A 27,133-nucleotide genomic window follows, 5' to 3' on the forward strand; every position below is an offset into this window, starting at 1 on the left:
GTTCTGAAGTGCCAGCGACCCTCGTCTGAGGTTACCATGCCAGGTTATATGAGGGGGCACTTACCTGAATATCCAAAGAGGGTTTGGAGGACTTAGGTGGGACGGCCCGATTTCCAAGGATGTCGTCTAGTTTTTGTATTTTCTGATGGCCGACTCGGAGCTCCTCCAGCTCTGTTACTGGCTTGTCCTCGGTGGTCTTTTTTGGTGGCCATACTGTTAGACCCCACTGAGGACAAGCGGACCACCCACCTTCTCTACGGGTGCAGCCCATTTTGTGAGATGTGTACTGACTTTAGGACCCCTGAATCCACCCCCCCTTTTCTGGGCGTCGTGGGCAGGATGAGGGTCTTGCGAAGGCGTGAGACCCTCTGAACTGTCCCGTTGGTCTTCTCAATTGCTGTTCCTTTCATTTTTGATGTCGGCCTCAGAGAAACATCGGGCCCTGCAGGCTCTGGAGAGACTTGTGGCCAAACTCAAGGAGAAGGGCGATGGAGCGCACAGCGAGAAGCTCGCCAGGTTCCACGAGACCCTCAAGAGCCCGATGCTCGGACAGATCCTCACCCTTCAGCACTCGATCAAGCAGCTCAAGGAGCAGGTGAGTCGCCTCCCTCGGCCCAGGTCTTGTTTTGCGTTTGCCTTCCCTTTGGGGTTTTCACGCCCGCAGGATTTGTGTTTGCCCTGCCAGTGTCCTTCAGGGACGTTCTCTACGACATTGAGGTTCCCAGTGTCTCGACCTGTTGGAAGCGAGCCGGGCTAGCGCCGCGTGTTGGAGTAAAAACAAAACCTCTCTGTGACGTTGGTGTTTTGCTTGTTAGCCAATTCTGCTTAACAGAAACTTTCCGAGGTTTACTTTGTCTGCCGTGTTTTGGGCTCCCATTTTGTGGTTTTGCACGATTTTGGGTTCGACTCTCGCTTCCATTTCATTTTCTGGTCCCCCTGAAGACGCTGTGTCTCGTGTCCGGCATTAGCAGAGCAGGTTGAAGTTCACCCCTGTGGGACTGCACGCTGGCTTTGTTCTTGTCGTGCATTTCTAACTATTAAGGACCGCCGTTCGCTGTTCCCTTTCAGAGTTTTGAATTGAAAGCCTTCATCCTGTTTTTCTTGTCATGAATTTGCACTGTGGAAGCAGGAATAAGCGCCGCTAGGCCTTCGCCCGATGGAAGTATGGACCAGAATCTCACATGGGACCCTCTGGCGGCACCCCCAGCACTCAAGGCTGCCCCCTGGGACTGCACCTCCCAGGATGCCTTCTGGGTATCCATACAGGTAGCGTCGGCCAGGGATGCTGCGGCCACCTAATGTACTGGGGGAGCCAGTGGTCCTGACCAGTTCTCTGCCCCTGTGGCCTCCTGGCCAGGTATTGCTCCTCGATCTGACCCTGCTCCAAACTGGCAGCTCCTGCCATCTTTCTGGTTAGGGTAAGGAACACCCTGTCTTGCCCCACACTTGCCAGGCCACTCGCCCAGGAACATCGTACTTTGCACCTTCCTGCCATGGCACTCCATCTTCTGTGTTGGGCCTGTCGGGGTCAGGCTGCCCTGGACAGCGGGTCTCTGTGGAGGCCTTCTGGAGGTTAAGCGTGGCTTTGGGTTTTGTGAGCCGGCCGAGTTGTCAGAGCTTTTAGGTGGGCTCTCCAGAGCCGGGCACAGGTCATAGGTGAGAGGGAGCTTTAAGGTGTGGGGTCACTCTGCTATGTCATTGATGTCATTGATAGGCCAACGTCTGGCAGAGTGACATAGCCGCTCAGTAAAGGCAGACTTGATTGGTGAAGTGACCTGCTCGGGGTCTTGCACATGGCCTGGGGGTTTGTCCAAAGCCTTGACCCCTGCGCCTCACTGCCCATATCCCCAGTTTGCCCACGTGGCGCTGGCGGCCGTTATGAAGTCATTTGTTTTCAAGTATCAGGACGTCAAATGTGACGTCCATTTTGAAACCCAATAGAGTGTTTAAAGCAGTCATTGGGCCCTTTGTGGCGCCATTTTGTGAGTCCCGTTGTTAAGAGACCCTGCTGGTTGCTGGGGGCGTGGCCTCTGAGGTTACAGCTTGTGATGTCATTGATGACCTGCGGACGTCGCTGCCATTTGCTAGTGAGATTCTGGTGTCGCCTTTCAGCTCTGAGGCGCAGGCTGTGATTCTCGCTTTGCATTTCAGATCAGACGGGCGCGTTTTTGAGATTTTGCCCGTATTGAGCCTGGCGTTTGTTTAGAATGTCTCCTCTCCTCCTTAAGTTGGCAGTGACCCGTCTCGGGTACGACAGTCCGTGCTTTTACATGTGGCGCAGGTCTGCCGCGTTCCAGTCCTCGTATGGAGCTCTCCTTTGGCGAGATGCTCTGCCCGACGCCGGTGACCCGCGTGACAGAGTTGGAGGTCCTCGTCGCTCGCCGTGAAGATGGAGCTGCAGATCTTGGCGCTGTGCCTTCGTTCAGCTCCGCCCCGTAACTGCAGTGATTTGTGAATTTCTGTGTCCGATCATTTCCACCAATCATGCGATGGCTTGAGGTCGTCGACAGTTTGCATCAGGCGGCTGATCTTAGGGGACGTCTCCTCCATGTTGTGCCAGTGGCTGCGTGTGTCACCCAAAGACCCGCTCCTTGTGTTGGCGCCACACTCCAAGACCAGGAACCCGCCTTCTCTGACTGGGCACATGGGCCATTTTAAGGAGCGGGTCTCCATGCATCGCCAGTCGGCCTGAGCACTGCGCTTTGGTGACGTCCTGCTTTGTCTTCTGTCCCCGCAGCTGAACCGAATGCCACCAGACGTCAGTCCCGAGTTTGAATTTTCAAAGAAGGGCTCCCTGATCTTCACTTCTACCCAGCGCCCCGTCAGCGGCCAGCATGGGGCAGACGAAGTGCCACCTCTGCTTGTCAACGGCCACGGGCCTATGGACCCCGAGACTGGGAATGTGGAGCAGTTTGAGCAAATCATCACGGGAATGGCCAAGGTGGGTGCTCGTCTGTGCCCGCGATGATGGCCGCCATCTTTACTTTGAACCAGGCCACCAAGGTGACAGAACAAGGGGACTTCTAAGTGGCCTCCTCAGAAATCTCTGAAGTCATTTTTAATAATTTGACTTTTGGCACAGGATGGGGCTAAGCCATGGCAGCTGCCCACGATGTCAGAAGACGTGTTGGGGGTGGGACACCCTGGGTGAATTCCTTCCTGGTGACATATAAATAAAGACCGTCCCCACCTTTGAATGTGTCACCTTCACACAAGGCTCTGTCCCCCATCGTTACTCCTCGAGTTCTGTGCCAGTCGGCATGCAGCTGCCACTGAGCGCCACAGGGCACAGATGGATGGCTCCAGACGGTGCCATGAAACACGGAGTGGCGCAGCGGCTGCTCCTCCGTCCCCCAGCCTGTGTGTAACTCTCTCTGTCTTTCACCTTAGGGCCGCCATGTCGAACGCCTTCATCTGCAGAAGCCCGAAGTGGGAGGCCTTGGCTTCAGCGTGGTGGGTCTGAGGAAGGAGTCCGTCGGGGAGCATGGCATCTTCATTAAGCAGGTGCAGCCTGGGAGCATCGCCGACAGGTTGGTGATCTCTCTGGGGCTCGGAGTCGATGATGGACGGCCGGCCTGTGACCCGAGCCGACGTGCGGCTCTCATTTAAGTTAATGATGATGTGAGGCTAATGAAAGTGGGCTGCTAAGAGCTAATAAATTACGACACGCCATCTGATTGGCTATCTGGGCATTTTATGAGGTGGCACAAGGTGGTTTTTTTTTTTTTATTTTTCATTTCATTTTTATTCTTCTGCCAGCTATGATTTAGGTGCTGCCAGCTCAGGCCTTCCTTCACCCTCCTGCCCTCTACTGCTGTTAATCATGGAGGGCCTGAGCGGCACAGTCTGTTTTAAGGGGTATGTTGGTGTGTGTGTGTGTGTGTGTGTGTGTAGAACTGAACACGCATGCCAGGCCTGCGCCACCAGACGGTAAACCAGCTGACCCCCGTGACGCACCCGGGAGTGGCAGGCCAGACGAGAGCCCCGTCTGAAGTGGCGTCTGTGTCACCTGAAGGGCATTGAGTCTCTGAATCGGCCGTAAGATTTTTAAATCGGGAGATGAGATGTGGCTGCTGAAAAGTTCAAAAGGCAAACGCCACAAAAAGAAGGTTCCGTAACCAGTAAGAGAAACGCTCCCAGAATCCCCTGAAAATCCTTTACCCTGTCGTCTTCAGGCTGCCATGTTTGTTCTGTCGGCTCACCTGCTGTTCTGAATTGTTCACAGGGATGGACGACTGAAGGAGAACGACCAGATTCTGGCCATCGGTGGCACCCCCCTGGACCAGAATATCTCGCACCAGCAAGCCATCGCTTTGCTCCAGCAGTCCTCTGGATCTGTGGATCTGGTGGTGGCCCGGGGCGCGGACCTGAGGAGTGATGTGCCCATCGGCCTGCCCCCGAACGTCACCGCACCGGTGAGTGAGGAATTGTGTGATTTGTGATCACGCTGGCACGTGGTGACGTCTGCTTGTAACGCGCCTGTCGTGCTGCGGTCACCGAGGTTTGATTCGTGTTGATGACTTGATGGGCGGATAGTCGCTCACCCCAGTTTACTCCTCCATGAGTTTATGTTGGTCGCTGAGCCGCCCCGTCGGTGCCTTGTGTGGGATGGTGGGAGTCTGAGAGTGAGTTAGCTCCTCCTCCTTCTTCTTCTTTTCTCTCACATGCCCTCCCCTGTTTCACAGAGATCTCACTCTCGGGTAGACATTTGTGGCGATTTGATTTTCAGGTTTTGACTGCCGTGAAAGTCGCCAGGAGACGAAAATGTGAGCCAAAGTCCCAGGAAAAAAACGGCCAATCCAACCATACGCATCAGTCACATGACCCATCATTATAATAAATGGGGGGAGACATTGTGACCTCGGCCCTGTGGGACGTCCCGGACTGACGCTGCCCTGCAAGGCTCCTCACTTTCTCTTGTTTTCTCTTTCCTGGCATTTCGAGCCCTTGTGACCGTGTCAAGTGGGCACCACTTTGGACAGCGTTGTGATTTGGGACTTTGTTCGTCTTTTTTTTTTTTTTGTGCCCTTTTGAATTTGCCATTTTGTGGCTGTGCCCTTTTGCTCAATGTGCCCCTTCCCCGTGGCCACACCTTACAGTCCTAGGGACGGACCTTTGGCGTGGGCCTGTGCGGTTGGGCGTATCGTCTGCTTTTCAGGTCCCCTTTGACAGCAGTGGTGACGTACGCTTTTCGGTTCTTACTTTCGGACTTGTCCCCTTCTGTAATTCTGTGGGCCCCACCATTTTGGGTGAGCCACAGGGTGTCCTCGGCGTGACTCTCAAAATGAATTTTGCCGGGTGCCCCGTTCCCCTTGGTTATTGAAGTCGGGTTTGATTTGCCGTTGATTGTTGTTTTGTTTGAATTTTGGTGAAAGATTCGTTGGGCCCTCTATAGCGACCTCTGCTGGCCGTCCTTTGAAAGTGAGACCTCGTTGGACCAAAGAAGACCAGAAAACCCCAAACAAGCTCGCGACAGTCGTGGCCAGCGGGGATTTAGAGCAGCAAGTGTCTGCCGCGAGTTTGTGTGAGATCAGCGCCACCATCTTCTATAGGTGGGCAGCAGTGACGACCTCCCACTGTATGTTGTGTGCGGACTGCGGACTGCGGGGCCATGTGAAAAAAAAAAAAAACAACAAAATGGTGCAAACCTGGTAAGATAAGGATCAGCGTTCTGAGGAGAGGTGAGCGAAACCTGGCAGTGCCAGTCCTGAGCCCGTCAAGTCGTTCCTAATATCCCAGCGTTCATTTCTGTAACAGATGGCGTCGAGTTTCAGCGTGCCGGGGGGGAGACCCGCTCTGCGGTGTTTTACTCATTAAGGGGTCAGAGGCTGCAGCTTGACGGGACGTTTTGTTTTTTTTGATAATGTGCTTTTTCTGCTGGGACGGGGCCATCCTGTCATGAATCATAAAGTCGAGTGCCAGCCGAGCCCGCATTGATTTTTCCACCTGGCGCTCGCTCCAATTGGCGGACGGCTCGTTTGTTTTTTCTTCATAAAGTTTTTCTCGTTCGTTCTTCTGTATGCGTTTGAATATTCAGGTGCCGAGGAGGCCACATATGTGCTACACATTTTGGGCAGGCCGACTCTCCCTGGGCCCCCCAGAGCCGCTCCTCGGATGTGGAAACACCACCTGTAGGAGGCCATGGAATTCTCGGCCTTTCTGCTGTCGTTCTGGGGGTCTGGGGTCCGTCAACAGCGGGACCTCGGCGTTTGATTAGCTGGGCTTCTCTCATCCTGCATTTCAGACAGGGGCAGCTGCCCAGCGAGGCTTACAGTTCAAGGGCATTGAGACCTTTGAGTTCGGCCAACTCTCCTTCATCCGCTCTGCTCTAACGAGGGGGCCGCCCGCTGAGTGCTTCACTGTGGTTGTGCCCATGGAGAGTCGCCACCGCCGCCGCTGCCGGGGTTTTCTGTTTTGCTGAGCTTCAGAGCCAACTGTGGAGATGCCACCTTCAGGTCTTGCAAATTCTTCTGGGTTAAGGCAGCCTGGTGCTTTCTAATCGGTGCTGCTTACCCGGACCCCCTGGAGGTCGTGTTCAGATCACCCAGGGACTCTCGTTGCGTCTCCGAGACCCCCGTTTTGTCACGATGTTCTTCATCTCCCTTGAGGCTGTCGGTGGCCCTCATAGTCTGATTGCACTTCCTCGAGTTACTTGAACTCCGGGTCGCTACCCGTCGACCTTACGGGGGGCACACTGCGGCCTCCTCTTCCAGATTGTGGACATGCTGGCGCCGTCATTTCAAGCACTGCACATTGGAAGGGTCCACACATCTCTCCGGCGAGCCCACCTCTCGATGACGACTATTTAAGAGCGGCGGCTCCTTGGTGCCCGTCATCGGGGGGCCTTCATAACGTTTCTGCCCTTTTTTTTTTTTAAACTCTGTTTATTAAGAATTTCACAAACAAATCGCATCCCTTTTCTACGCAGTCACCTTCGCTTGTGATGTCATTTCCCCAGTCACATGACGCTGTCCTCCCCAACCAATCACGACGACTCCTGCCTGTGAAAGTGCAGAACCTTTTGGAGCGTCCCTCGTATGTTTGCTCTCAGTCGGCCAATCGGCACACACGAGCGAGCGGCAAGCAGGTGAGTGAATGCGTGAGGTGCGCCACCTCGTCTACAGTCGCTCGTAGCTCGCGTCCTTGGCTTCTTTCCGTTTTGTTTCCGTCGTATGCACCGACTTCACCTGGCAGCTTCCCATCTTCAAGTCTTTAGTGCGAGTTTTCTGACGCAAGTCTTCTGGGTTTTTTTTGCTTTTCTCTTTTTTTAGTTTTCCTAAAATTTCAAAGGACCCTTCATTTAGTTCTTGTGTGCCAGAGGTTTAGCGGTCCTCCTCTCCCTTTTGGAGTCTTGAAACGTTTCTGGAGGTTTTCAGCTTCCTCCCGTTCTGGGCCTGTTGGGCAGGCTGCTTGAGTTTTGGGGTGAGGCCTCATTGGAGGTGTAGCCACGTCTCCTCCGAGCCACCGTCACATGCGTGTGTGTGCGCGTGTGTGTGTGCCCGCGCCTGTGTGCCCGCGTGTGGTGTTTTTGTGTTTGTTTTTATTTTTCCTTATAAATTCAGTTTTTTCAAGTTTGATTTATTTTGACAAAGTCTCATTTTGCTCCCATTTTCCTTTTTATGCAGTGCAGTAACAGGCGCCACAGGCCTGCGACTGTCCCGTCATTGGCGTCACATGAGTTAGCGGTTTAAGTATGGCAGCGTTTCCCTTATCCATCGTCCCCCAGTGGAGTGACAGCGAGCCCCGGCGTCGCAATTCGTTGGCCTCCATTCTCGTTTTGTCTTTGCGTTTCGTTTCCTTTTTTCCTTCGGCCCTCCTGACGTTGACTTGCCTTCCCTTTTTTGGTTCCCGTCCTTGTCTCCTGGTAATCCTCCGACACCTCAAACCCACCCAGCAAAGGACAAAAAAAAAAGTCAAAGACGCAACGTTTGGGCTGGGAGGCCTTCACCAGGTGGGCACCTGAACAGTAACAGCAGGTGAGATGTGTCGGGGGCAAAGCTGGGCAGAAGAAGTGGCGCTGCCATCAGAGAAGGTGAGGAGTCAGTCGGCCATCAAGACTCCCAGTAACTTGTTGAGGCCGAGAATGAGCTGAGCTGCGTCTGGTGGTCTTTAAGGTCCTGTGAAAGGACTCGGATGGAGAGCACCGTCCACGGACGTCAGGTGATGTAAGAGAGGCTTGGTGGGGGCTCTCATCTTAGCAGCTCAAATGTGCCCCCTGAAGTGCCCTGCTAGGCGTCACCCATCCCACCACAAATGTCGTCAAGCAGATGTTTGGACTGGCAGGAGGTCACTGAATTTATCTGAGGGGCCAAATACCAGGGGACTCTTGGTGACACAGCAGCCTACGCTGCAAGGGACACGGCGGCTCCCATTAAAGCTGGTGAGGTGAACGTCTTCTGTGAAGGACCAGAAGTTCACGTAGGTCAGGAGATCAAGGGAGGTTATTCTTGGGCTCTTCGTAGACGGAGGACCACTCCTGGCTTCACCAAGGGTCCTACCCACAGTATGAGATGAAGAAACCCCTCATTCTGAGGGCTTCATCGCAGAAGTCCACCTCATCACTGCAGTCTGAGGAGCCATGAAAGACGTCAAGAGCTTCAAGAATGCCAGGGATGGAAGGAGCAGCAGAGGAGGAGGCCGTGGGCTTGTAGTGGGCCAGGAAACTGACGGAAAGACTGCTGTCTAAAATGGTCGAGTTGTGGTGGACACGTCCACCGTAAACCTGAGAGATGGATGAGAGATGATAAACTCGTGAAGGAATTCCTGCAGCTGGCTGTGGAGCGGGTGATGGCACCAACACAATGGAGCAAAGCCTGTCCTGTCCATCTGAGGAAGATGGTGGCCTGGCGAGGTCCCATTCTAGTGGCCACTGCCAAGGTGCTGACCTGGTGAAGAAAAGCAAATGAGAAGGAAGGATGAGGGGCTTCATGGGAGGGTCCTGGACTGGACGTCGGCTGAAAGCCCACCTGAGGGTAGGGGGGTGTGATTAAACACAATAGACGCTTTATTGTTCTCAGTGCCCATCCAGTCTGTGGCCCGCGCTTCCCAAGTCTCCGGGCCCTGATATATCAGATGATGGAGGAGTTCAGGTTCTCTTGGTTTGGACGTTTTTGAATTCTTTTCATCGACAATCTGAGTGGGATGTTGATTAACCGGCTGTCCTGTTTGTTTTTTTAAAGCTGGTCACCTGCCCCTTTTGCCCAGCATTCCTCCAAGGAGCTCCAGTGCCATCTTTGGTGTGGCACTGGCCGTCCTGTGCCTCCTGTTTTGCTCCATTCTGCCCCCTGCCTTCACCACTGAGAATTCCCCCACTTGGCAGGACCGTTTGATTGCCCCTCTAAGGGTCCTGGCTGGCTGCCCAAGCCTTCATCTTGATGACATTTTTTTTTCTCTGCCAGGTCTTGTGGAGGCACGTGGAAGAGATTGAGTTGGTAAATGATGGCTCAGGCCTGGGATTTGGCATCGTAGGTGGCAAGGCGGCAGGAGTCGTGGTGAGGACCGTCATCCCGGGGAGTGTGGCCGATAAGGTGAGGCGTCTGCGTGACAAATGTCCTCGGTTTCTTTGTTTGATTTTAAGGGCTGGCATTTGTTGAGGTGCCCCTGCCAGACCCTCCATTTTTAATTGGTGCAGATCAGAGCCACAGCAGGCGTGACATGACCTCAGTACCCAGGATGCATCATTCAGGCTCTGACACCCGTGTGTTGTTTTAACTGGCACCGCATTGCTGCTCTTTAACTTGTGTTGACCACTAAGCCTCCTACAGCTGGGTGGCACTGTTCCTGTGGTGTTGTATTGCACTGGCAGGTGGGCTGCTCTGGTGGTCTTCTTTGTCTTGGATTTGCCTTCTTAGCTCTTGAATGTCTTTGCAGGATGGCAGGCTGAAAACTGGAGATCACATCCTCCAGATTGGGGGCACAGACGTGCACGGGTTGGCCACCGACCAAGTGGTTCAAGTTCTCCAGAGTTGTGGTAACCAAGTAAAGTTAGTTGTTGCCCGTGATCCGGTGGGCCCTGCTGTTCCCAGGCTGCCTGCTCTGCCAGCTTCACCAGTCTCTGCTTTGCCAGCCTTGCCCAGAGATGGGGCATCAGTAAGTGTCACTTGTCTCCTAATGATTCCATGTCTTATGGGTCTGTTAAGAGTGGCATCAGTCCACATTCCTCCAATTTGAAAATCTGACTGGCCCACTACTGTATGTGCTCAGCAGGTGGGGGGCACATGGTGTTGATTTACCCAGCGCCCTTGGCATAGGGCACTAATCAATCAAAGTAATGGTTGAGGCACATGTGAGCTTTCAGGGATGGGCAAACCTGCCAGTACTAACCTGGGCCTGGTTATCTGAAAGCGGGCACTCTCCCCCTCACCACTGAGTGCCGTTTCTGTCAGTTTTACGGTCTGCCTCTCTGTGCCCAAATTTTGGAATATTTCTGGGCTCGGGTGTACCCATCTGTGTCCATCGTAGTTAGCATGATATTCCCGAAAAAGAACCAGGTGCCTATGAATCTGAGCCCAGTTGGATGGCATCCTGGCACACTCTCTGCTGCTATACAGCCCATGACGATTGGCATTTAGATGTCTACCTTGGGAAAAGGTCCAGGACCCCCACACATGAACACCCCAGCTGCATTCTTATACGTCAGCCTTCAGTCCAAGGCCAAGGTCAATACAAATGGGTGGACGGGCACCTGCCCGCTCTCAAGCTTGTCCCCTCTCCTCACTGCAGCTAAACCTCGATGGGTACGACGTGTACGACGTGATGCTGCACAAGAAGGAGGGCCAGAGCCTGGGAGTCACCATCGTGGGATATGTGGGCACTGCCACAGGAGGTGAGGCCAAACCAGGGGTCTCTGTGTCTGGGTGGGCCTGGGGGTCGGGATTGACGGCGAGCATTGGGCTGAAGTGGTGTCTGATGGTGTAGCGGTGACCGCCAGGTTTAGCAGCAGACATTGGTGAAGACCACCCTAAGCTCTCCTCTCCACGTTTATCAAATCAAAGTCGTGTTTTAATTGATGAGTGTGCAGAAATCCTCGGGGGTCTCTTTGTATGTCTTTGTGTACCTGAGTGACACAAACTGGGGTTTTATTTGTCGCCCAAAACCCTTTTTTTGCAATTCAAACAAGGAAGAAAATGATAAGCCAATAAATAAAAATTAAAATTCCAAAATCTAAAATGTCAACAATTTTTTTGGACCCCCCACCCCAGTTCAGCACTTGGTGGACCCCCTCACAGTCTTTTTTGATCTCTCTACTCCCATAACATTTTTCTGTTGCAAAATCGCTCAGGCTGTGCTGGGCCAGTTGGGCAGTGGATGGTAATTTGGTGGTCTCGCTTCAGATGGGGTCAAAGTCGTGGATTTAGGGGGACACGTCAGGACATCCGGCTCGTTCATTTGAAGCCCCTCCATTGTGGCTGCAGCTGATGATCTTCTCCCCAGCTGACATTTTCTTGTCCCCATTTTCTTCTGGTGTGGTGGTCGGCTGTCCTGACTGCCATGGAGAGGATGGCATCACCTGACTGACGTGCCATGCTAGAGTTCTGGAGCCCCGTTGAGTGACAATGGCGTGGACGTGTCCCTGCTGCTCTTTGATGAAGACCCCTTCTGTGCAGCACATTGACGGCTGTCATCCCAGGGACCCCTCTTGAGGGCAGCATTGTGGCTGTATTGTCCTGCTCTTTCCCCTTCTGCACTGAGTGACGAGGTCCTCGGGTGACTGTCTGGTTTGCCCCCACGCTGTTGGACCTCTGTGACCAGAATAAGAGAGAGAGAGAGAGAACCACCCGCCAACGGGGGCAGCTGCTCGGGTGAGACATGGCATGAGTCCCTGAGACCACCAAAGGGAAGTTCTCCCCACCATCTGGAGTCTCCCGTCCCGTCAGCTCCTCTGAGGGTTTCTTTGGGTTTGACCTTCTGGGCCATTTGTCCTTTTAATCAACTGCGGGTTTAGAGTGGGTGACGAGGGGGCAGTGGAGGGACATGTGAGGTGGGAGATGAGTGGGCTTCACAAACATTCAGACCTGCAGGATAAGTTCAGGCAGAAAGCACAGCGACGGTGGGCGGGCGTATTCCATGAGGAACAGGAAGTCCACCTTACTGGTGATGTAATTGTGGGTGGCGCCAGCGCGACGTCCCGTCCAATCCCGTGAGCTCCTGCTTATTGGCAGAGGCGTCGCCGTTGTGTCCGTCTGCTCTTTATGGTGGAGAACTCGCCTTCTCTTTAGTCGTATGCCAGGATGCCCTCTTGTGTTAGGCGGCCATTTTGCGTATCTGAGATTAGGATGACGGCGGCTTCTTCTTTATTAGTCTTCCTGTAACGTCCTCATTTGGATTTTCTTGACATTTTTTCATTTCTCGTCATTTTAATAACATTAATTATGTTTACTCAAAGCCATCAGGTCTCGGCGTGCCTCCATTCGTGATGTCGATGGCACAGTGCCGGCTTCCAAATGAACGCATTGGCGCGTGGAGTCGCCTCTTTGTTTCCTGGCTTCTCCCTTTACCTTGGCACTCGGCCGTCACCTGTCATTCTGGTCACAACCTGTGCCTCTCCGATGACGTTTTGTCTCCTGGCCAGTCCGACTCTAGAGTTCGTGCGTGTGCTCACGATGGCGGCCCTGTGTGACGTCATTGGCATTGCCGTGTGGTGGTCCCTGTCTGGCGCCTTTCACCAGTGCTCTCTTCGACTTTCATGCCCAGCCTCCTGCCTCTCCACTTACAAAGCCCACTCACCTTTGGCTGGCGTTGATCTCCCTGTCCACTGCAGGTGGGCACAATGTCTGCCATCTTCACTTGGACCTTCCTCTGACCCAGGAAGAGGAATGGAGTTGGTCCTCGTGTGCCCTCCTTCCAGGTTCCTGTAAGACCCTCATGATATTGGCGTTCTTGACACCAGTTAGGAAAGGGACAGAGCAGGATGTGACACGAAAGAGCGACTGGCACCCAAGGTGAATTCTCTACCTTTTAGTGTCTGAATAGGGGGTCGCGCTTCCAGGTGAGACCACCACGACTTGGGTAAGCCCTGAGGTGTGCCCCTTTAAAAAGCGCTGCCCCCGTGTGTGTGTGTGTGTGTGCGTGTGCCTGCACTGATGTAATTAGCGGGCTAAGAGTGTTTGGCGCCACTCTGGCCCCCTATAATGAAGTGTAAATTGCATGTTTCACATCTTCAGTGTAATTAAACGACTCTTGTTTGAGAAATTCATTAAGAGTCTAATTAGGCGCTAATGACTTCTTGTTTCTCCTGATCCGTGCGTCACTTCGGCCTGATTTGCGTTCTCCGCGCCCACTTCGGCCCCCTGACTCGTCCCCTGCTGTCCCTAACGCTGCTTGACGCTGCTTTCCTCTTCCGCAGGCTCATCTGGGATTTTCGTTAAGAACGTCATCCCCGGGAGCGCCGCCGAGCAGAGCGGCCGGATTCGGCCACAGGACCGGATCGTCGCGGTGAGTATGGGGGTCTTTATGGGTCATCGCGGCGGCCACTTGGGCTGCGCTTTGTCCAGCAGAACACGGGAAACCTTTGAAAATGCGGTTTCTGTTGTGAAGGTTCTCTGCCAACGCTGCCATTTTTTGGGTCGTCTTCTGAGTGGTTGGCACCCAAATCGTGTGACTCTTTCCTATTCAGTGTGCCCAGTTGGCTCTTTTTTGGAACAATTGGCGAATAAATCAAAACATCAAAAGAACGACGAAAGCAAAGCGCCTGCGGTAAACGGCAGACTGAAAGGCTACTGAGGAGTATGCGACTGTCGAAGCCGTGGAAGAATATTGGGCTGAGCTGGCACCGTGGAGAGGTCCAAACGGGCATCGACACGACAATACGGAGCGCGGTGCCTTCACAACACTCCACCACTCCTAAATGCCTTCAGTGTGCGGAGAAAACCACAAGAAGCAGAAGCGTCACGAATGGTCAGGAGTTTGTGTCCCCAACCAACCAAACCGAGTGGCTTAACAGGCAGACGTGTCGAAGGCCACAATGAGACGCAATAATAGCGGCAGGAGGGTCCCGCCGAGGACAGGCTGGGGGGCTGTCGGCAGGAACGAAGGATTCATCTGGATGAGTAGATGGGCGACTTTAGTGGCCGTACTGACAGGCATTTGGAGGAGTTGGTGACTCTGCCCTGTCTGCTTACCAACCGCCCACCGTGATGCCACCAGTCAAGATCCTTTCAGGGGTCTGCCAGTGTTCTGCTTCCCACATCGGACCTCTTTGGAGTAGGCAGTTGGTGACGTGGACCCCCAGGAAGCTGAAGGACCACCTTGGATCTTTCTGAAGTCGGCACTGACATTCAGGGAGAGGTGGCGGTGGTGGCACCGTGCGGTCAGCTGTTCACCGCCTTCACCTTGGCAGTCACCGAAGAGGCCACTCACAAGATGGGCGATGTTGGTGCCGAGCACGGAGGAGTCCATTGTGTCGAAACGCGCCAAGGCACCTGGCTGGAGGGCACAACGGTGTGTGCGGAGTCCACAGCTCTACTCGATGAGCTGCCTCCCCCTTTGGACGGTTTTGGCTCGAGTCTGGGGCATCGCTGCGCCAAGGGGCGCCGTCCGTCTCCCCTCAGAGTTTCCAGCGCCGCTGAGCCGCACCGAGACGTGCCGCGAGCACATTTTTCCGCTTCAGATCCTGGAGATTTGTGCGTTTTCTCCAGTTACAGACGGCCGAGTTTTTTCACTGACCGTGCAGCAGAAGTCGACGCAGAGAAAGCTCTCCGGCTCAGGTCTCTAAATTATTAAATAAACAGAAAGAAATTGAAAAAGTCCTTTTAATGAGGGTCAATTTGAAATGTAAACCAGGCGGCGTAAATTATACCTTCAGCCTTTTCATTTGATTTCATTATTTTTTCCCCCCTGCCTCTGGAATGCAGTTGAAAGCGAAGCTGGGAAGCGCGGCGCGGGCAGCGGCAGATGTTTCTCGTTCTTCTCCGGGCTCCCCTCGGGGAAGCTGCTGGGGCAGAACCGCAGATTGCGCCCGGCGATTCGACGAACGTCTGCTCCGATCAAAGCCTCCTGGGAGACCCACGGCTGCCCATCCACCCAGTGTGTGAGGGCGGCTCCGGGCACCAGGGTTCAAATCTCGGCCCAGTCCTAGAAATGCACGTGACGTTCAAGGAATGGGCCGCCGCCCCGGGGCTTTGGGGGTCTGTTACAGTCGGCTCCCTGTTTCTGTCTGTTATGGTGAGGCGGCCAACCGGATTGTTGAAGAAAAGAACGTAAAGCGGCGTCTTCACACGAGTCCCGTCCAGGAGTCTTGGGCCAGGCATTCAGGGCGCTCCGTCTTGTGGCTGCTCGGCCCAAAAAATGGAGGGTTAGGCTGGAATGGGTCGACCAGCAGGTCTCATTCTTGGACCACTCCTGGCTTGACTGAGGGTCCTGCCCACAGCTTCATCGCTGAAGTCTGAGGAGCCGTGAAGGAATGCCAGGGATCCATACCCTCCCACTCTCGTTCTCCTCCGAGATTTCTGAACGTTAAATGGTAAATGGCCTGTATTTGATATAGCGCCTAACTAGAGTTCAAGAACCCCCCTAGGCGCTTTACAACACAACAGTCATTCACCCATTCACACACACATTCATACGCTGGTGATGATAAGCTACTATGTAGCCACAGCTGCCCTGGGGCACACTGACAGAAGTGAGGCTGCCGAACATTGGCGCCACCAATCCTTCCGACCACCACCAGCAGGCAAGGTAGGTTAAGTGTCTTGCCCAAGGACACAACAGCTGCATTCTCATGCCAGGAGCCAGGATCGAACCTGCGACCCTCCGATTGCTGGACCACCCGCTCTACCGACTGAGCTACTGCTGCCCTGTTAAAGAGCGTATGCAGGTGCGAATACCGTGATGGATCCATGAAAAACGTGGTAATGAGGTGGGAGCGGGTGAACGATGACCCAAAATGACCACATGTAACTCTCCAGACCTGATGATGGTCTGCTGCCCCAGCCTCCCCTTACAGAGTCTGGAGGTCCCGCTTCTCTCCGTGTTTAAGGAGGGCCTCCATATCCCAGGTCAGGTCTGTGGCGCCTCCCCCAGGGGGTATCGTAACCATCCACGGAGGGTCCGCCTCATCGCAGGCCGTCTCACTCTGTCGCTTTCCCCAATGTGTTCTGCAGGTGGACGGCGTGAACGTGCAGGGCTTCATGAACCACGAAGTGGTAGATGTGTTGAAGAGGACCGGCCAGACTGTCCTGCTGACTTTGGCACGGAAGAAGACTGCAGACCCTGTCCTAATGGAGAGGTCCCTGGATAAAGGTAAAGCTGGTGCTGGAACTTCTCGTGATGCCGTCGGCGCCGTCGTGCTTTAGCCTCTTCACCCCCAGGTAGCCTAGACCCAAACTCACAATGCAGGCTTCAGGCCTGCACAGGCCCAACAGTGAAAACACTGGCCTGGGAAAACTTGAACAAAAATCCTTTCAATATTTAAAACCTCTCTGTGGCAAAATACCCAAAGAAAATGAAACCTTTTTAAACTGAGGGACAATATCCCACTAATTATTTGTGAAGGATCTCTTTGTGTACCACATTGTGAGTTCGGCCCACCGGTTGTAATCTGACCAAGCTGTGCGCTGAGCTTACTCTGAGCATGTAACGTACAGTCGGCCATGTGAACAGTAATCTTGTCTCAAATCTCACAGCTTGGATTGCTGCTGTCATAATCGGTTTGAGTTTCATGGTTTGTTTCAATGACGACAGTATTTGTAGGACTTGTTGTGTTGAAGTGACATTCGCCATCTGTCAAGCGTTGTAAGCACACAACCGGTTTCATCAATAACTTCACATCCAGCTTTTGAGAGTTTAAACATTCATAAACATCAAAGTGTCCACTACTGAAATCGTCACCTGTGAGTCTAAGATGTTTAAGAGGCATTGGCGGTTGTCCAAAGGTGTAAAATATTTGGCCATTTCGGTACACTTGAAAGCGACAACCGAACAATTCAGCGGCAGCCATCAACTCACATGCAGATCCATAGGTGAAGGGCTTAAGCATTTCACTCTTCTAGTGCTCCTGTGTAGTCTAATTATCTCCTGTACCGTCATCAGTCCACACCTTGAACCTGTCCAGTCATTCAATACATAAGACACAATGGATATCAAGAGTGAGCCTGATATGGCCGTGCAATATGTAACACAGAGAATGGAAAAGGTAGGTGCCATCTCTGGGCATGGAAACCACTCGGTAAGTGACAGTTCTTTGATCGATGGTGATCACCTCGATAGACATGTTAATGGGGGTACGGTGGGAATGATAAAGGAAATGGGTACCTGAACAATGTAAAGTAAGTCTAAAATACCTACACAATAACTATAATCGTAATAAATGAACAATAAAACAGCGGAGAAGCCGTGGATTAAATAAAAAGGCTGTAGTTATCAGTAGGGAGACGTGAATCCCGTGGCGAAGCAAGGAAGGGAATGAAGAGACCGGAGCGACGGACGGCCTTATATAGGCAGGCAGCCAACAACGTGGGAGGCGTTGGGATGGGGGACCCAACGCCACCTCACACGGTGACCAAGCTGCAGGCTATGGACGTATATATGTACGTAAGTAGGATTCAGTTAGCGTTGGGAACCCGCGTACCAAATTTCTTGAAGATGGGCCCATAAGTAACAAAGACCATTGAAAAGTTCAATATGGCCGCCGACAGTGGCATCATACCACCGAAGCTGCCTACCACATTTCGTGAAGATGGGGCCATAAATAAGAAAGTTCAATATGGCGGACGTTGTTGACCGTTACGTGTAGAATTTCAAAATGAAACCTGCCCAGGGTGGGCATTTAGAATTTGACGGCGGCTCAAGACCCTTATGGTCTCCACGTTTATGTGCTCCTCTTTGTGATTCTCCAGACCTGCCATTGGGGTTTGGATTTCAGGGACGTTTATTTGTGATTAGCAGTTTGGTTTCGTCTTCTCGGTCTCCACGACGACGTCTTTCTGGTTTTGACTACGGTCCGTCTCCTCATCCTCTTCCGGCCGTCGGGTGCAATCATCTTCATTTTTTTGACTTTTGTCAGTTATTAGGCAGAACAAATGACCGCAACCCCTCAAACGCCCACCAGAATTACCAAAATGGACGACCAGTGCTGTGAGTTGTGTGTGTGTGTGTGTGTGTGTGTGTGTGTGTGTGTGTGTCTGGGTACGAGAGCGGGTGCAGTGAGGAGCCCCACTGGTGTTTCTGGGCAATTTGTGGCCTGAAAGTCCTCAATACTTGGGCAGCGTTGTTTATGATGGCTATTGATTTTTGTCTTCATTCCCTACCACTGCCAGCAGGGCCAGAAGGTGTCCCGTAACTGAGTCGTCATTGTCGTCCTCTTGTTCGTCTCCTTCTTGGTGCTCTTCTTGTTTGTCATCGTCTTCTTGTTCGTCGTCGTCGTCTTCGTCTTCTTCTTGCTCCTCATCTTCTTCTTCTTCTTCTTCTTCTTCTTCTTCTTCTTCTTGCTTGTCGTCGTCTTCTTGCTCTTCTTACTCCGCTTGTTGCTTTAGTGCTTACAAACGCGGCCTAACGTTCCAACACTAGGAACACTTTTACCAAAACAAGGTGCTGTAAGGTTGTAGGAGTCGGTCACGTTGGGTGGACAAAAGTCATCGGCGCGGACCTTTTATCTGTCACAGGCTGCAGGGAGCCCCTGTGTTACCATAGTAACACTACAACTAAAGGCCCCAAAACAGTGGCACCCATGAGGAAGGAAGATGGTTTCTGACCCCTTTTTGCCATCTTTAAAATGTGCCCTGCGTTTGAGTTCTCCAGACTGCCACATAAAGCGATTTGATAACGCCGAGTTTCTTTCTCCCAGTAGTTCAGAGGGAGCCAGTGCAGACCACCATGGAGGTCCGAGCGGAGATTGCCACGGAGATGGTGGACAATGCAGTCAATGAGATGAAGCAGCGCTTGGCACAAGGTGGGCTTGTTGTTTTGAATCGGGTGCTCCAGGTGGGGATGAGCTTAATGGATGTCTTGTGCTCATCTAAAATTGGCGTCTAAAATGTCCCTGGCACTGTGACAGGAGCTGAGGTGGCATTGAAGGCGTCGACTTTATGCCAGCACAGACACGAGTGTGAGAGCAGATGTGAGCGTCGACACGGCGTGTGAAGGTGTGTGTGAGGCCCATGGTGGGCTTTATCACTTCAGAAAGTGCCCGCCTGTGTCCTCGCCCTTGGACTTCTGGTGTTTTCAGTTGGCTACTTCATCGTTTCCCTTTTTGTTTTTTTTGGGAGCAGAACGAAGCGGGAATTCAACCGAGGACTTGGAGACCAAGTGGAAGGACATCCTGGGCACGGGTTATGACGTCATGGTGAGGTTTGCTCCTAATTTTGGTCTTTGGATTTTTGCTCAGCTTCTCCCTATCGCGGTTCGTGAAGAATCAAACTCTGCTCGTATCCTAAAGGTGGGCTTCTTGGTGTGTTTGCTGCGTCCTGTTTAGAGTTGGAGGCAACTAAAAAAACCCGACTGCCAAGAATACGGCGCCTTCTGTCCTCGAAATCAAAAAGGCACCAAAATAAAAATGTAGAGTGGGCTCTCGGCCCTGAGCTCCTCCGTAAGGCTTGTGGCCGCACACACACACACGGACCACCCATCTGTAGGAAGCCCCGGTGTTCACCTTTGATTTATTTTAGAGTTTCATATTAACTGTAAACGCATTATAGCGGCTCAGCTGGACCACCACACACACCACGAGCAGCAGGGACGATGCCCGGAGTTGGCACCAACTACTTGTGGTGACCCCTTTATTACGACTTCTCTGGACGTATGGAATCTCGGGCTTTCCAGGGGCTCGGTCAGAAGCCCACCGTTGGTTTGTGCCCTCTTGGTTTCCCTTTTAGCGCCACTACATTCAAGTCTTTTGTCAATTCCTTGGTAACGGCGCCCAGAATTCCCTGCTGTGTCCTCATCTGAGATGTTGGTGGCTTTAGACAGACAGACAGACAGACAGACAGACAGATGATACTTTATTAATCCCCGAGTGAAATTCCCACACTCCAGCAGCAGCATACTGATAAAGAACAATATTAAATTTAAGAGTGATGATAACGCAGTGCAAGTTAAAAAATGCAAGGAGAGAGTGCCAGGCGGGTATAACCGTCTCTAACCTTGTGTTGTGTTAACGTTTACCACCCGGGTGGACTTAGAGTCGCATAGTGTGGGGTCTCCTCAGTCTGTCAGTCCTTCGGCAGTGCCACAGTGTCCGAGTTGGGCAGCTGACCCCTCGCTGGCCTTTGCTGTTCTTGCCAACTGTGTGTGTTTTGGTTCTCGTTTCGATTTTGGCCCCTTTGCCCGTTCTCTCATTACGAGTCATTCATTGTCACTTCCGAGTCTGCTGAGTGAAGACAGGAGGCCCACACAGTCAGAGAGAAGGAGAAAAGCGAGTGGTCTGTCATGGTCTGGGCGGAACTTGGCACCCACCTCAGGCCGAAGGGCATTCCAGTGTAGTTAAACGGACCACCATCTCACGTCGGGCGCCATGTTCAAGCCTTTCTAGGCTCATTTTTGCCCCACATGCACAGTACAGTAAAGCTACTCTCCAGCTCCATGATTACTGAGAAGAACCTAGAAATGGCTTTGGAGAGACCAGCGGTGACCTGTGGAAACTGACGCTTGACCACTTTGGTTTTGGACCTTTGCTTCCCCCCCGAACAGACAGACGTCTCCTGGTCAAGTTTGTGACCCGCCATTTTTTCTCCACTGGTAGAGCAGCTTTGTGACTTCGTTGCCATCGATGTGAGTCTCTCTTTCTCTGGTGGCTGTGGCTCGTTGCCAGGCATGTGCCCAGTTAAGGTGGCTGAGGGGGCAGGTGCTCACCCACTCCGAAAAATCCAGTGGCTAAATGCAAGAAGAAAATAAATCTGTGAATCTGCCAAAGCTGAAAGTCCACAATCCAAAATGGCAAAACCCTAAAGGGGACAAAATTCAAAAAGCCAAAAGTGAAGGAGCCAAAGGCCACGGCGGGACATCCAAAGGGAAAGAAACGGAAAGGAGCAAAAACGAGGGCACCGGGCACAGGCGGCTTTACGAGGGCACTGGGCACTGATTGTTCCATAGTGCTCCATTATTTAATGCGTCCCCCTCAGCGTGGTACTGGAGACTGGCGATGTGTTGTGTGATGGGCAGTAAGGAGACCCCCATAGCAGTGCTGCGAGGTAACTGGGGGTCCAGGCCAGAGAGTGACGATGGGTGACATGGTGCTTAGCATTGGACAGTGCAGAGTGCTGAGACACTAGAGGGCGATATGCTCGGGGGGTACCGTCAGTGGTGCCTTAATAGGGTGGTCTCTGTAAACGTTACTGAACAGAAGGAAAACAATAAAACTGCTAGAAAGCACCTACCATTGAGAAAAACGACACAAATAAAAGTGAGAAAGCTGCCAAGCCCTGAACCCGAGTGGACGTGGAGTCGATGGCGGCCTGCGACCGTCCTACGCCACACTTCAGTCGCTACGTCAAGACAGGCCCACCGGCCCCCTCGAGACCACCTCTGCTTCATCCTCTCCAAAGCTCACAAGTATTTATTTTTTCTTCTCCTTTCTATTTTGATGTTTCATCGCACAACATCTGCCATCTTGAGGCATCGAGAAGAGCTGAAGCAGCTTCGTGGATGAGAAAAGCAGAGCCAAACTGGCAGAGTGTGGCATAAAACGGGACCTTCAGATGCACACACACCACACATTATGTGGCCAAACCACAAGAAGCGAGGGTGGCGAGCGAGACGCACAGTAACAAGCGCCCACCCAGACCAGTCCATCCGCTGCCCCTTAACTGCCAGCTCTGGTGTGCCAGCTTGGCTTTGGCTCTGATGACCTCCTGGCCCTTTGGGTGCCCTTACCATCCGTGTGGTAAATCAATACAAAGCCAGGCCATAGCCATGTGGTGCCAGCCGAGGTGCCAGGTGTACTGGTATAGTGTATTATTATGTTTGGATGAATAAAAAGTGCTTCTGTTGACCTTCTGACAGGTCGTTAAACTTGACTCGATGATGACGGACGACGCCGAGCTGCAGAAATATTCCAAGGTATGTTGGACATTTGTTCTGTCATTGCATCCCCCTTTCATGGGCCGAGACCCCCCTAGACTGCCTCCAGCCTTCTGCCCACTATTGCTGGAGTAACTGCTGCTCACCCCAACCCAGAAATCAGTCAAGTGACAAAAGGGGGGTAAAGGGTGTGGGACCACCTTGAACAGAGGAGCCCAGTGGAGCTCCTCTAAGAGGCTGGCAGAGTCTTCTTCCAGGTCATCAGCCTTTGACCCCCTTTATCTCAGCCTCTCCTGGGATTCGCCCTGCTTGGTCCCGGGGGGCTCGTGCGAATGCCCTTAAAATATCATGAGTGGGTATTATTTACAGAAACAGAAAAGGGCAAACAGTGTGGCCTGGCGGTGGTACAGCTCAAGGGTGCGGGGTCAGTGCCCACCTCTGACCTGATAAGTGACCCTGAGCAAGACACGGAGTTAAGTGGAGGTCACAGTGATGTCCCCTTCAGGCCACACTAGTCAGCTGTGATGGTCACCACGGTGGTCCACAGTGTCACTACATGCTGTGTTGCCCCACCAGTGCCCACCATGGGAGAAGCACCTTGAGGAAATAGATTGTTGCTTTGTTATTTCTCTATTGTCCCACATGTCCCTCGTGTGTCAACTTGAGCATAAGGCCCCCCAGTCCAGAGCAGCTCCTGACCTGCCACAGGACCCCTAACTGAGCGCAGCGCTGTGCCTTCAGAAGTGCAGAGGTGGTCACCTTTGACAATAATGATAGCCCACCTTAATTAACTGTTTAATGGCTCTTTTTCCATTTCCCCCCCATTTCCCCCCAACTCAGCTGCTGCCCATTCATACGCTGCGTCTCGGAGTGGAGCTGGACTCCTTCAATGGCCGTCACTACATCTCCTCCGTGGCGTCCGAGGGACCCATCGCCACTCATGGACTTCTGAAGCCTGAAGATGAGCTTTTAGAGGTAACGATCATCTGACGTGGCCTGTTGGTGACAGGGCTCTACCCACAATGCACCTCTGTGGCGGTGTGTAAAAGGATGACCTCCCATACAGGCCTGAGTCGAACGTGTAGGCCTCAGCGGGCCCAGTCAGCCTTGACCCCAACTCGAGATGCAGGCTTGTGGCCCGCACCGCTCCACCGGCAGGCCTTCAGTCGGCTTTAAAAGTCAGAATGTACAAGAAGGGAGAGTGGAAAACCTAAAAAGAGAAACCCCTGGCCCACAACTCAAACGAGAGCAGTGCTCCTCTAAATAACGAAACTGGACAAGTCGAGTCGAGCACTCGACCTAAAAAATAGACCAGAACCCCAAACCAGTCCAAGTCCACACACAGAGTCGCTCGCTCCATTTTAATAATCGGACGTTTCAATGTTATTTCAGGTGTTGTGTATTTGAGTTGCTGTCTTGTGTTTTATGGGTGATGCCCTAAGAGGCGGAGCCCCCCTGCCATCACTGCTGCTGGCACCGCCCCTGCCTTTATATTCTGGTGGGCGAGTTGCCCCCAGCAGAGGTTTGTTGGACTTTTATCGGGTGAGGATCTTTTGATTTTTCTGGACTTTCACTCTTGGATGGTGGTCTTGGACCGGTTTGCTTGCCATTGTCTTTTTAGACAAATCCTATTGCCTTGTTTTTCCTTTTTTTGTTCTGTTTTTGTTTATTTTAAATAAGTCCTGTCACATGCGCCTGCCTGGGCACCACCATCCTGGCTGTGGAGAGGTAAGCAGTTGCACACTGGGACGAGAAGGGGCACCGATGCTAACAATGCCTTCCTCCTCCTCCTCCTCTGCTGGACAGACACCCAGAGAGGGATGCCCAGTGAAGGCTCCGCCCCTTCTGTTACCAGCTGGCCCAGTCCCATTGGGTGTCGGCATATGTCAGGCTGACACTTGAGATGGGCAGAGGGCTCCGGACTACACAAGGGGGCAGCTTTGAGCCGGCCGTGTCTGTCGTTTGTATTTTTAATGCGGTCCGCAGGCTGGCACCCCAAACGTTGTTGGCTGTCGGCCCTGATCTGCATTCCGTCAGTCCTACAGTCTACCCTCCTTAATGTTCAAGATTCTCCATTGGTCTTGTCATCCTGTAAATTAAAGGGCATTTTTGGGAGTTTCTTTTTGGGCAGGGCTGTCGGCAGCTTGTGTGTTGAGTTTGGGGTCAGGCTGCCTGGTTTGTGGGTCTTAGGGCCTTACGCCATCTTTGTGTCACCAAGTCACAACGCATGCAGGTACAGTGGTGACTGCCAGCTCTTATAGTCATGGGGGGGCGGAGCTGGCTGGAGGAGGGCGGGGCAGTTTCTCAGCTGCTGTTTCAGGAGGCCCGACCCCCCCCCGGCCCAGCAAATCAAGAGCAGAGTGAGGCATCTTTATAATGATATCGGGGCATAACATAATTAATAAAAACACAATCGGCGAGGACTTGTATGGAATAAAATATGAAAACTGGACCCTTAAACCAGTGGTGGGGGAGGAGAAGCTGAACAGAGAAGGGTCCGCAGCAGTTTAGGGTGTTTGAGGATGTGGGGGACCCGAGGCAGAGCTTAGTATTCACACTGTGTGTGCGTGTGTGCCCTTCTATGCGTGTGTGTGTGTGTGTGTGTGTGTACCCCTGTATGCGTGTGTGCCCCTGTGTGTGTGTGTACCCCTGTGTGTGTGTGCCCGCCCCTCCCTCTGTGTGTGTGCGTGTGTGCCCCTCTGTGTGCACCCCTATGTGTGTGTGTGTGTGTGTGTGTGTGTGTGTGTGTGTGTGCGTGCGTGTGCCCCTCTATGCGTGTGTGCCCCTCTGTGTGTGTCGATGTCGTATTGTAATAAAAGACATTAAAGGTTCGGGATGACAGCCCCGCGTCACTGAAGTTGAAAAGGAGGCAGAATCAAACTAATCGGCACCCACGGGTGCAGTAACGCTGCCCAACAGACGCTCGTGTGCCCTTCAGGGTCCACCTAGGGGAGGCGGGGCTTGGAGGAGGAAGTGGGAGTGTCTTCAGGGGTCCTCTGGTCGTGCTGAGCTGCGGATTAAGAAGCCGAGTCCACTTGTCTCCCCAGACTTGAACCAAGCAGCTGCTGTACCACGGCGGCACTGGTATTTGCACCTGGTGCAGTGCCCTGTCCGATACACCGGCCATTTCCACCTAATTGAACAACACACACGTCACTTCCTGAGCCACCAGAGAGATTTGTCCACTCGTGGCCTTGTGGGTTCCCTTTAAATCTTTTTTTCTTTCCCCACCTGATGTCGCCCTCTTGTGCTCCAAGATGGCCGTCGTTGCTGGTGGTAGCTGAGCCCCGGGTTGCTGGTTCAGTGCCCAGGAACCTCGGCCAGTGGCTGACGCGTCTCCCTTTCTTTCCTTTCTCAGGTCAATGGCGTCCAGCTGTATGGGAAGACGCGCCGGGAGGCCGTGTCCTTCTTGAAGGAGGTCCCTCCCCCGTTTACGTTGGTGTGCGCGCGGCGCCTCGGTGGAGATGACGCTGGATCGGCGATGGACGAGCCTGGCTGTGTGGTGGAGGTAGGACCGCCGTGTGTCAGATACGCCCGCTTGCTCAGACGACGGGTTAAAAACGCTGGCACGTGGCTGCTGATCGGCTCTCTCACCTTGAGCACTGAGGGGTGACCTGAAGTGTGGTGGACGCTTGACGGCGGTGGCTTCTCCATCAAAGTTGGGCGGCCGGCCACCTTCAGCCAGGCCACTTGACGGTGACCTCGTCGGGTGAGGGCACTGGGCTGGGGGGCATTTCACCCAGCAGTCTATGAATGGCCATTGAGATAGATGGCTGCTTTTAGTGACCAGTGAAGGAAGGCTTGATGATGATGATGATGATGATTGATTGAGAGCACAGGCCCACTTGATGATGTCAGGCTGGCTTTAAAGATGATTGGTTGAAGGTAAGTGTTGGGCAGAGCCACCGGGAGGAGCAGAAAGAGGACATGTGGCAACCTTCAAAATGGGGGGGCGCTCAGGCTGTTTGACTGCAGTGGCCACCTTCGTCACTTTGAGTGTGAGGGGGTCCCAGAGTCTAAGTGGGACAGTTAATGAGCGGGCCACAGCGTCTTCGGAGGTCTTCTCAGACTCGACCAGCCAGAGCTTGAATTGTGTGGGACGGTGGCACTTCATCTGTGGTCACCCGGTGTGTCACATTTGTGACCCTGCACTGTGTGTGTCACTGTGGATTGGTGACACTTGTCTGCTTTGGGTGTTTTGTGGTGTGTGTTTGTTTGTCTCGGCTCTTTCGTTTTGTTAGGTGTCTCCGTTCCTTAATCTGGATCTACTTGTTCTCATTTTGCTGGGAGCTGCTGAAACCCTTCGAGAACATCAAGCACGTGTTGTCCTCTCAAGGTCAGCAGGGGGCTAAAGAGGACCACCTAGAAGAACACGAACAGCAGAGGGCGCTGCAGGGTTACAGCAGCAGACAGTAAAAGGCGCAAGTCCACATTAAGAAGTGATGAGAACCTTAAGGGTGCCAGACGAGGCTCAAGCCCCCCACCCCAGTGCCCAGGCCTCCAGCCCCCCTGGTGAGGGGTAGTCGAGAAGCAGGCCTGGCGCCCGCACCTCACGCTTGGTTTTTCTGCTCTTTCTTTTCCCAGCCTGGTGACGTCCCGCTGGTGTTGACCGATGTGTCCCCCCTGCAGGCCGGAGACCATCAGGTATGTGCCAGAAACGGGGGCTCTCTCTTGTTTTATCGAACATCCACAGATATGAACGTCACAACAACACAAACGTCCTTTTCTTGGTGACTGAGTTTCAATCCGTCGTCATCCAGCAGATTCCATTTTTCAGTTTTAGATGTGTCGCTCACGGTGACAATTCGCACTGCACACTATGGACTTTGTCACCATTTTCATTCATTTAGTCCCCAAGTGCCACCAAGTGTAACCAGCAGCACGCGATTCAGCTGAGCACGTGAAATTTCCAGCATCCTAAGTACGTGTCGCAGGTGGGGTGGGGTGGGGGGGCACGACGCTCTGAGCGATTCCTCACTAAACACGGCGCCCCCCCAGTGGAGGGGTCGGTCGGCGGTGGGAGTTCTTTATCAAAGGGGGTTTATGCCCGTCGTGGGTGCAGTCAGGGCTCCTGTTATGCGCCTTGATGGCGCGGCTCTTCTGGACGATTGTCCACTCCCGCTTATCCACTGTGTGCTTTGGGCCTAAACCTGGTAAGGCGGTGAGAAACCCACCGGCGTTA

General features: G+C 53.0%; 1 protein-coding gene across 8 annotated transcripts in view; it reads left to right on the forward strand.

The window, feature by feature from the left end:
- patj (PATJ crumbs cell polarity complex component) overlaps positions 1-27,133 on the forward strand; it is a 118,078-nt gene that overhangs the window by 6,084 nt on the left and 84,861 nt on the right. For 7 of the 8 annotated variants that reach the window (XR_005635420.1, XM_039767233.1, XM_039767239.1 and 4 more), the window contains exons 3-17: positions 429-595; positions 2,738-2,941; positions 3,391-3,530; positions 4,226-4,415; positions 9,399-9,527; positions 9,871-10,089; positions 10,723-10,825; positions 13,346-13,434; positions 16,101-16,239; positions 18,782-18,886; positions 19,206-19,279; positions 21,934-21,990; positions 22,792-22,926; positions 25,310-25,459; positions 26,536-26,595. Coding sequence is in view for 7 of the 8 variants with exons in the window: in XM_039767233.1 (XP_039623167.1) it covers positions 429-595; positions 2,738-2,941; positions 3,391-3,530; positions 4,226-4,415; positions 9,399-9,527; positions 9,871-10,089; positions 10,723-10,825; positions 13,346-13,434; positions 16,101-16,239; positions 18,782-18,886; positions 19,206-19,279; positions 21,934-21,990; positions 22,792-22,926; positions 25,310-25,459; positions 26,536-26,595 (1,961 nt within the window). In the remaining variant the exon portion in view is untranslated. The remainder of the gene's footprint in view (positions 1-428; positions 596-2,737; positions 2,942-3,390; positions 3,531-4,225; positions 4,416-9,398; positions 9,528-9,870; positions 10,090-10,722; positions 10,826-13,345; positions 13,435-16,100; positions 16,240-18,781; positions 18,887-19,205; positions 19,280-21,933; positions 21,991-22,791; positions 22,927-25,309; positions 25,460-26,535; positions 26,596-27,133) is intronic. The other variant, XM_039767234.1, reaches the window with a different exon arrangement.

The sequence above is a fragment of the Polypterus senegalus genome, chromosome 10 (assembly GCF_016835505.1).
Source record: "Polypterus senegalus isolate Bchr_013 chromosome 10, ASM1683550v1, whole genome shotgun sequence".
Lineage (NCBI taxonomy): Eukaryota > Metazoa > Chordata > Cladistia > Polypteriformes > Polypteridae > Polypterus > Polypterus senegalus.